The sequence below is a fragment of the Chenopodium album genome, chromosome 7 (genome assembly GCF_948465745.1).
Source record: "Chenopodium album chromosome 7, dcCheAlbu1.1, whole genome shotgun sequence".
Taxonomy (NCBI): domain Eukaryota; kingdom Viridiplantae; phylum Streptophyta; class Magnoliopsida; order Caryophyllales; family Amaranthaceae; genus Chenopodium; species Chenopodium album.
In genome coordinates, this window is record NC_137840.1 from 15,216,619 (window position 1) to 15,227,197 (window position 10,579).

Genomic DNA, 10,579 nt, shown 5'->3' on the forward strand with positions numbered 1-10,579 from the left:
AAACACCTCAAAGATTCATACGTTTGATAATCTGCGTTTTAATTTTCTTGCAAGTGTGATGCTAAGGTCGTAAATATATACAAAGTTCTCAATGTTATTTGGTTCTTATTCTTTGAATAACATACTGTTATACTTGAGTACTTGTGACCCATCACTTGGTTTTTTTTTTTCTTGAAAATCTAAGTTTTTTCTGCAACAATAGACTAATAATTGGAATAACTAAAGAAATCAATTGTGAATTATAAAAATAATATAGATGTGCAACCATCTTTTTGCGTTGGTTAAAGTATAATGTGAATTATTATTTTTTTTGACAAATACGGGGAATCAATTTATAAAATCAAGGTCCGCCAAAGTTTGAACGCTTTGGGGGTATAGAATCCGTACAAATGCATTCAATACTAGCACCAGTATCCCTTCTAGCAACTAAGTGAGCTACGGTATTCCTCGCCCGTCTAACATGAACACAACTAAATTCAACAAACTCAGCACTCATTCTATAGATACTCATAGAAATGAAAAATCGAAGCTGCACCCTCTTGCTTATCTCTAACAGCACGCACCACATTCATGGAATCACCTTCAAGTATCACATTTGTAAAGCCGAACCTACGCGCGAGCTGGGTACCATAGCAGGAAGCCGCGGCTTTTGCCATTTCAGAGGGCCATCTGCAAGATGTTCTCTTCGTTGCTAACAACAGAATTTTCCCCCATTCATCCCTTATAACCGCACCTAGGCACACACCACCATTGCTAGGAACATATGCATCAATATTAACCTTGACAAAATGGGATTGTGGCGGAACCCAGCTAGCTCGTGAGAAGGAAATAGGAGCAAGCACACATGCTCCAACTCTGGCATTGTACACACAATAATCCTCGCACATTATGACGAAACTTGCAGCAATCGTCACACCATTGATCTCGTTAGTGTTGCCAAAAATAGCCTTATTTCTGCAGCACCACCCCGCCCACGCAAGGCACAAGAAAGTCCGTAGCTGTGCTTTATCAAGCTTGCTCAATGCCAGCAGAACAAGTCTTGAAAAGAAGACATTGGGGCGTCATTTAATAAATCCAGAAATTCGCTCTGCTACCATATACTCACAGTGTGCTTGCAGTAAAATAAGGCATGGATTATAGACTCACTAGCCGCATCACAGATCGAGCATCTACTTGAAGGTTGTATGTGGAGAAAATGTAGTAATTCCATTACTCCAAGAGACCCTTTACAAGCCCTCCAAACGAAGTGACGTAGCTTTGGAGGGGCATTCAAATTCCATACCTCACGCCAGAGTTGATGTTCATTGTCACCATGAAGCAATTCCCATGAGTGTATCTTGCCTAATCTGCCAAGCCAATAAGCAGATTTAATAGAGAATAGGCCAGACTTGGTGGGCCACCAGAACCTCATGTCCTCCACCCAAACAGACGACAGAGGGGTGTCAAGGACTCTCAAGCATTCCTCTTCGCAAAAGGTGGCAGCCACCCTCTCTGAATCCCAGCACATATTATCAAAATCAATTAATTCACTCACCCGCAAATCAATGTCACAATGCAATTGAAGAGTCGGGGTAGAAATTGAACCATCAACACCCATCCAATCCTCTTCCTAGGCCTAAATCAAAGAGCCGTTTCCCACTCTCCATTTCAATCCCTCAATGAGCAAGGATTTTGCCCCCCAAATACTTCTCCACAAATAGCTCGGATCGAAGCCTTTAGAAGCACCACAAAAATCAGAATATTTATAGTACTTAGCTTTGAGAATTTTTTGCAACATTGAATTATTATCAACACATAACCTCCATCCTTGCTTAGCGAGAAGTGACAGATTAAAAATTTAAGGTCTCTAAACCCCATTCCACCCTTTGCTTTGGGAAGACAAAGATCTTCCCATATATGCCAATGAATCCTCCTGTTCGAATTATCAGAACCCCATCAGAAACGGGCTAAAGTTGAGTAAATTTCATCAATAAGACAATCCGGAATTTTGAAGATACTCATCATATAAGTTGGAATTGCTTGTGCTACCGCCTTAATTAAAATCTCTTTGCCCGGACAGATAATAATTTCTCCTTCCATCCTTGAAGTTTCTTCCAAATACGCTCCTTTATGCACGTGAACACTGCTTTCTTTGATCTACCAATTAGAGTTGGCAACCCCAAATACTTCTCATGTCTATCCACTTCTCTAACACCAAGAGTTTCAATAATTTCCTTCCTTATATCCACTGTCACACATTTACTAAAAGTGTAGACACCCATTTGTGTCTCCCCAAAACCAAACCCGGTGATGAGTACCTTTCACGTCGAATCATAATCGAATGAAGCGAAAGTGTGGAAAGTTTAGTGTTGCGGATAGTTTTAATTTCTTTTCTTTTCTCTCTATTTTTGAAAACTTATTTTAAGAAAACAGCCAATCCAGTTTGGTTGGTCCATGATATGGGTCCAATAGTAGTGTAGTTGGATGGGGCTTGACAAAAGCTTTCCAACGATATATTATAAGCCCAATTCCGATGAATATTGAGGAAGTTATGGCCAATTTACTAAACTGGGCCCGTTTTGAGCCTTATATGCGACCCAATGATCTAGGGGAGGGCGTAATATAGATTTATCATTCCTAATGCAATTAGGAGTGGTTTTAGTCTTCTAGATTATTCTAGAAGGTTCTTTTCATTCCTAATTCAATTAGCATTGATAAATTGAATTTTTGTTGACTTTTCAGAGTTTTAATTAAAATCAAAGAGCATTTTTGAGGAAAATACGATTTCATCCTCCTGTACGGCAATTTTTATCTGATTTAAAGAAAACGCGTGAATTTCCAGGTCAGCGCCAAACGCCAGCCGTAGCGCCTGGCGCCAGGGTCAGCGTCTGGCGCCAATAGCCAGCGTTGGCGCTAACCTTGTTTCATGTGCGCCAGACTCTGTTTTGATATTTTATCTTTTTGGCTGATTTTCTTTATAAATAACGTCGTAAAAACTCTGTTTTCATTCACCTACAACCAGTTTTAACGAATTCACAATCATCAATTATCTCTCATTCTCTTCTATTTTTATCAATTCTCATCAAGATTCTCTTGATTACTCTCTCCCTTTCTTTCTCTTTTTAAACTAGCTTCTCTCAAATATAAAAATTTCGCATTCATTAGATCTAGATACACCTAGCCATATTCGAACTTGCCTTCGCCCTAGACGTGAAAGGTTTTAATTTCTGAGGGTTTGGTCCCAAATCTCTATTTCCATTATTTAATTTAATTGTTTTAATTATTATTTTCCTTGAAGTTACTAACGTGTGTATTTTGTTATTAGAAAGAGGTACGAGGCATCAAAGTAAGTATTTTAATGGTTTTTATTGATGTTATGATGTAGAAATCATGTTTAGATTGTTATTATGATTCCTAGTATCATGTCTAGGGTAACTTTAATATCAAGTATGATTAAAAATATGACGCTTCCTATGTTATTCCTAATATTTATGATTGTTAGTGTCATGTTAGGGTTAAAGCTTTGATCTTGATGTTTAGTGACATGCTAGGGTTTGTTATTAATCTTATTAGTATCATGCCTAGGATCTTGCTATTATTATGCTTTTACATGAATATTATAATTTTATAATTATGATTATTATTATGTTGCTTGATACATTATTTATTGTTATTGCTTGATCATGCCTTTATGCATGTTTAAAGGGAATTGGTACTTGTAATCACGCTTAATAAGATATTAATAATCTTGTTAGGGTTAATATGATTATAATTCAAGTGATCGCCAATAATAGTTTTATTTGTGCATTATATTTAACCAACATAGATAAACAGGTTTAGGGTAATCCTATTGATTGCATGTTAGTCAGAAAGCGCACATGAATACGATCAGAATAAAGTAGAGGCCTATTATTAGGCCAGGTTCAATCTCTTTTAGGTTGGATTTGTATCTTCATCCCCGAACCCTTATTTGGTTCAAGACCTTATGGAGTTGACGATCTCTTGGATTGTTAAGGGGTGTAACATTCACCCTGTGAACGGTTTACAAGTTCCTAAAACTTGTTGGCGACTCTTTTGCTCTATCTTCTTTCTCTTTGGACGCCACCGTACTTTAGTGTATGACTATAGTGGTGTTCAAGCTAGTGGTTAACGCTTGAAATTATTCCCTACAAAAAGCTACTTCAGTTTTGCATAAATTGACTTTTTGACCGGAAGCTCTTTCATATGTACTGATTATATCAGCAATTTTAGAGCATTCTTGCAAATTGGCTCTCACAAATAATATGCTGTCATCCGCAAAGAAAAGATGAGACACCCTAGGTGCCCCCATATAAACACTTACTCCATGAATTAACTTATCTGATGTCGCTTTAGAAATCAGAGAAGAGAATGCCCTCGCACATATCAGAAATAAATACAGTGAAATTGGATCCCCCTGTCGGAGACCTCGAGATGGAGTTAGAGCACAAAAAATAGCTCCATTGTATTTGAAGGAGAACGAAACACTCGATAGACATTGCATAATTCTGTTAATCCAAGCTACTCTGAAGCCCATCTGCAACATTACCTTCTCGATGAAAACCCATTCTACTCTATCGTAAGCTTTACTCATGTCAAGCTTTAGGGCAACATTACCATCTCTACCTTCCCCCTTTCTTTTCATGGAATGAAAAATTTCGAAGGCAATCAGTGCATTATCTGTGATAAGACTTTTAGGAACAAAAGCACTCTGATTTTCCGAAATAAGAGAACCTAGCATAGGTTTCAATTTATTTGCAAGTGTTTTCGAGATGATTTTATACAACACATTGCATAAACTAATAGGCCTAAACTCAGTCATTTGCTTAGGCTCGTCACAATTCGGAATTAAAACAATGCAAGTACGGTTTACCTCCGATAAATCAATTTCACCCCTCCACCAAGATTGCACGAAACTGACCACATCACTGCCAATAATGGGGCATGCATTCCATCTGGGCCCGAAGCTTTGTTTGGGTGCATCTGAAACAAGGCTGCCTTAATTTCCTCTGCCGTCGGCTCTGTATCAAGAATGTCATTCATCACTGCAGTTACATTTTTATCAATTCCAGACAATGCCTCATCAAAATCCTCCGGCCTACTCGATGCAAATAAATCGCCAAAATAGCTAGTAATAATACGATCCATCTCATTCTTCGACGACTTCCATACCCCATTCTCATCATAAAGGCCAACAATTGTATTTTTCTTTTTTCTTTGACTTGCTTTATGGTGAAAATATTTTGTGTTTTTGTCACCATCCTGCAACTCATTCGCCCTTGAACGTGCATGCCAATATGACTCTACAAGTCTTCAAAGTTTCCCAAGCTCTTGAGCGATCTCAATACACAAGCCCAATCGACGAGCATCTAATTGTTGCCCCTGCACCTCTTGAAGCCGAGTCTCACCCTTACTTATCTTCTTTTTAATAACCCCCAAGGTAGTAGCAGCCCAAGAAGACAAACCTTTCGCAACTCGAGCAATCCTCTCATGAATCGAATCATTCACCCCTACAAGCCACGCATCAGATACCACCTTCCTACACTCCTCTTTAGACAGCCAAAGTGATTCAAATCTGAATATTTTTTTCTTTTTTTGTTCCACCTCCCCTTCACCAAATTTCAACAAAATCAGAGCATGATCAGAGTGACAAATTGGGATATGAATTACCTCAAAAGATGGAAATAAAGAACACCAACCACTACTAGCCACATAACGATCAAGTCGTTCGCGAACAAAAGTGTCCATCGAATTCCCTCTCTGCCACGTGTAAACATTCCCTTTATATCTCAAATAACGACAGTCACAATCATCAATAGCCTCCCTGAATGCGTCAATTTTTCTCTCTCCATGGATAGCACCACCATCTTTTTCATGCATGCCAAAAATCTCGTTAAAATCTCCAAACATCACAATCGGGAGAGGTGAAGAAGTATAAATGGATCTCATCAAGTCCCATGTCAAGCACTTATTAGCAGCTTCCGGCCACCCATAAATACCCATTAACCTCCAAATCAGCACATTGTCATTATTGCAAACCTCACCATAAATATGGTGATCAGAAAAGCTACAAATATTCACTTTAAATTATTCCACCATAAACCAATACCTCCCGATCGACCAACACTACTAATACACAAACCATTAGTAAACCCGCATCTGTTTCTTATTAACTCTAACCTTTGTGAATCAATTTTAGTTTTCGAGACGAAAACTACATTTGGCCTCCTCTCCAACACCAATCCTGGAGAGCCTTAATTGTTGATGGGTTGCCAAGCCCATAACAGTTCCATGCTAATATTTTCATTGTTGTTCGCGGAGTTGGTCATCGCCAACATTCGCTACTTTAAAAACAAGGTTAGCATTAGATAAGTCACCCACACACTTCAGTCTCTTCACATCTTCCACCCTATCCTCCTGTCCCCCCTCCATACTCACTCCCAACCTTTTCTTTTCTGTCCCCCACTATCATCAATGAGCATTGCATTCCCTTTGGCAGAAGCATTAGAAGAAACTCTCAATTTCGTTTTTGTTTTTTTCAATGAATAAGAGGAGTTATGTCCCACACCAATGTTAAATGTAGGCACAAAGCTATTATTAATTAACTTCATAGCTCCCAATCTCCACACTCCCCTTATCCCCCCGCATAACTAAATCACCTTCGGTCCCCACATCAGTCCCACTTTGCCTACCATCAGTAGTAATAGACAAAGTCCCCTTAACATCCCTCACCACCAATTGATTTGAGACAACCCCTTGTCTCAAAACCCCAGCTTCCTGCTCCTCCCCTATAATATTCGTACCACTCCCCTTATTTCCCTCAATCAGCACACTCACACCATCAACCTCCCCCTTATTCTTCCCAGCAAGTACTTTCCCCACCACCAAACCTTTCTCACCATTCACATCCTCCTTACTCCCCATATTATGCTCTTCATCAGCTTGCTTTGTTACAAATAAGAGCTTCTTTGCAGACTGCAATTCCCGAACCTCATCAACACTCTGCTTTTTACCCTTCATTGGGGATGCCTTAAGCCACATTCCCCAACCCAATCCCTGGTTACGATCGTCATCCGGAGTGTTAACGCAATCTCGTTCACTATGCCCCATAATCCCACACGAAAAGCAAAAAAACGGGAGTCGTTCATATTTCAGCAGAATTTTGACAACAATTCCTTCCCTGTTTTTAACGTTCTGGTGTCTCCGAAGAGGTTTATTAACATCCAACAACAATTTAACTCTGCGGTTTTTTCCAATACCTAGAATATCATCTTCAATCTCAACTAGTTCCCCCAAATTCGAAGCAATAGCCTTAACATGAGCATTAGAGCGGCAATTAAACGACAAATTTTCAAGACGAATCCAAAAGGGGGCATGTGTAAGACTAACCTCATTTGGCTGTTCATCTCCTTTGATCGAGTTAAGGATTAATAAGTTTTGTTCAAAACACCATGGGCACCCCGCAAGGACCTTCTCTTTGTCACGCTAATGGAAGAATTGGAAAACAAACAAATTTGTTCCAATACTCCTAATCAGAATCTTCCCCTTCATCGACCATGATTGGGTAATTGTCCTCTTAAAAGCCTCAACGTTCACACCACGGTCTGTCAAGAGTCTCCCAACAAGCATAAGAGAAACCCTAGTATCCTGTTCTGTCGAATCAACATCACCAAAGTCAACAATTTCGTTCTCCTCCTCATGAAGTTTTAGGTTAGAGCACTTTTCACTCAATTCGTCGGCCATGCTGCCGGAGAAAAACCACGATTAAATTTGTAGAACACCCTCTCTCGCAAGGAAGTTTGCCCTCTCTCTCAAGGGAGTTTTTTTTTCTTGTATGAACATGTGAATTATTATTATTATTTATTATTTTTTTTATTATTTTTTTTTAATTTTTTTTTCAATACCTCAAAGATTCATGATTGTAAGCACTTGGCATGTTATTTTTGCTAATTGGCCTTCATATGACATTATGTAATGATGCAATTTAGATTAAACACCTCAAAGATTCATAAGTTTGATAATCTGAATAATCTGCGTTGTAAACTTTTTATTTTCTTGCAAGTGTGATGCTAAAAAGGGGGACTTATCACCGGGGTCATTTGGGGCCCGATCCTTTGTAAATTATCATAATTAATCAATTACATACTATTAAAAGTGAATCTAAGGGGACACTTGACAATATATATTAAAAAATTCCTGCTAAATTACTTTCTAAAAAAACATTATTGTATAAATATGTTAGTTGAAACGAACACTACAAGAGGGGGGTGAATTGTAGGTGAGTTCCTAGTGACTACTTTTGCAAATTATAAACAGAATATAAAAGGAACTCAACAAAGCAAACAGGATTTTACGAGGAAACCTTCCAGGGCCCAACTAGAAGTAAAACCTCGACCCTTCTAAGGGGTTTCAACACAAAAACCAATCCACTATAATAGGGCAAACACCAAGTTACAAACCTATTATAATACTGACCTTTGCTCACAAGTTCCAACTAGAACTTGCGACACAGTAGGACTCTATCCTACCCAATTCAAGTCCCCTGACTTAAATTCACTCGTACTCTCACAGTACAATCTCAGCCTCTGTACACAAAGCTGTCTCATTTGTATGCAATATAGATTTCATACACTCACACCCAATAACCCAACTAATTACAGAAAATATAACACCTAGAATATGTTAGGCAAGCAATGCACAAAATCCGAAACTAATATGACAAGATAAAGCTTGGCAAACTTACATGAATTAAGCTCAAAGATTTCTTCACTCAAAAACTCATGAAAACCTAATGAGATCATTTCTCTACTATTTATACAAGTGTAACTCGTATAGAAAGTAGGGTTTTCAAAACGATAAAAATTAACTTTCCTTATCTCAAGAACACGGTTTAAGTAAAACATATTTTGTGAAAATCGTTTTTCGAAAAATGAAGAAAGATATAATAAAAAAGAATAATATCTTTTTAACAAAACTGATTTTAAGAAACAAATTTAAATAAAATATTTTTCTAAAATCTATCTTTTTATCTTTTCCAATTTTATCATATTTGCCAATTTATCTTATCACGCTTCTAATAGATTTCGTGCATATCTACTCAACATATTTAACAAAAAATCTAGAAGATAAAATCTTAACTAAATTACTATTGCTGTGTCGCGTTTCTGTAAACCTGAATTACTTGGGCTTCACGCAGACCAGGAACAAGTTCTGGCTGTCACTCAATCTTCAGTCCTTAACTGGAACTTCGCAGACTAAGTTCCTTCTGGAACTTACTGTCTTCGGCTTACATCTTCCAAGTTCCTGTTAGGAACATTCCTGTTAAGGAACTCAGATCTTGTTAGAGAACTCTTCTTCTGTATTGTTTGTCTTTTCATTAAAGGTCTCTTCATGTCTTCATAGTCCAACTTACTCTTCCACCTCCAAGTTCAACTTTACCTGTACTAGTTAAACACTGAAAAACCTTTATTAGTTGAGTTTGCTTTAGTTTAAGTTTATCATCATCAAAACCTTTAAGCTTCAACAAAATATAAGGCTTACATCTAGATTAATTGACTTTTATTTTATATAATTATATAAGATCTCCCCTCAAAAAAAAAATAAATTATATAAGATCTTAAGTAAAATTCCTAAATTATCAACTTGTACTCTATAACTATTACATATTTAAATATTTTTTATCACATGTTTGGAGAGTTTTAATACGAAATATATATTGGACCTGTTCACTTCAGCTTATTTCAGTTCAGTTCATCTTCAATTTGTTCAGTTCAGTTTTAGTTTAGCTCCAATAAGTTTAGCTCTGTTGAGTTCAGCTCCTAATTTCCTTCTCTCATAAAAGATTCATTTCAGCTCAATTCATTTCAGTTCAGTTAAGTTTAGCTCCAATCAGTTTATTTCAGTTCAGTTCTGCTCCAATCAGTTCAATTCAGTTCAGTTCAGCTTAGTAAATGAGAACAAACCCTTAATGTGTTTTAATACCTGGTCAATTGATTCGCTATTTTTTATATAATTATTACTCAATATATTATAATTTTTATTAGAATTATTTAACATCCGTGTATTTGCACGAGGTTTCACCTTGTTAGTTAATAAACTTAAATAACCTATATTTACTTATAAAATATTGGGACATATTAACTAATTTTGAGCAAGAGGGTAAATATTTAAATCCCGACCCCTCTAAATTTTAGGCCAAGATCCGCCACTAGCTTAAGTTCGTAAATATATACAAAGTTCAACATCCTGTTATACTTGACCCATCACTTGGTTTTTTACTTAATTAAGTGTTTTTGCAGACTATAATAATTGGAATAAGGAAATCAAATGTGAATTATAAAATAAAATAGATGTGTAACCCTTTTTATGCGTTGGTTAAAGTTTAATGCGAAGTATAAAAATAAAATAGATGTGCAAAATTTTGAAAATGGTATCATATATGATGCTCAATATACTCTAAAAAATTTCCCTTTACATATTTTTCGCTCAATTTATAAAAGCTTGACTCACATCAGATGAGGATGAAGGAGCTTCAAGAACTACTGAAAGTGGAAGGATTTATCTTGACACAATTTATGATCAA

The 10,579-nt window shown here is 37.0% G+C and overlaps 2 protein-coding genes across 2 annotated transcripts; both read right to left on the minus strand.

The window, feature by feature from the left end:
• Nucleotides 1-497: 497 nt before the first annotated feature.
• On the minus strand, nucleotides 498-2,261 carry LOC145640038 (uncharacterized). Its single transcript, XM_081691350.1, has 4 exons — nucleotides 2,102-2,261; nucleotides 1,407-1,491; nucleotides 1,283-1,346; nucleotides 498-1,013 (listed from the first exon to the last, which is right to left on the minus strand). The coding sequence occupies exons 1-4, from the start codon at nucleotides 2,259-2,261 to the stop codon at nucleotides 498-500; spliced, it is 825 nt and encodes a 274-aa protein (XP_081547476.1).
• A 3,049-nt stretch (nucleotides 2,262-5,310) lies between these two features.
• Nucleotides 5,311-6,000, minus strand: LOC145640039 (uncharacterized). The gene has a single exon (XM_081691351.1). It carries the CDS (start codon nucleotides 5,998-6,000, stop codon nucleotides 5,311-5,313), a length of 690 nt encoding a protein of 229 aa, XP_081547477.1.
• Nucleotides 6,001-10,579: the final 4,579 nt, after the last annotated feature.

Bases quoted from the DNA above. Each gene is read 5' to 3' on its own strand.
- LOC145640038 (XM_081691350.1), bottom strand. From the start codon at position 2,261: ATGGGTGTCTACACTTTTAGTAAATGTGTGACAGTGGATATAAGGAAG. The intron at 1,492-2,101 runs GTATTTGGAAGA...GCTGGGATTCAG, and splicing joins GTTCACGTGCATAAAGGAGC to AGAGGGTGGCTGCCACCTTT. The intron at 1,347-1,406 runs GTTCTGGTGGCC...TTGGCTTGGCAG, and splicing joins GTTTGGGTGGAGGACATGAG to ATTAGGCAAGATACACTCAT.
- LOC145640039 (XM_081691351.1), bottom strand. From the start codon at position 6,000: ATGGGTATTTATGGGTGGCCGGAAGCTGCTAATAAGTGCTTGACATGG.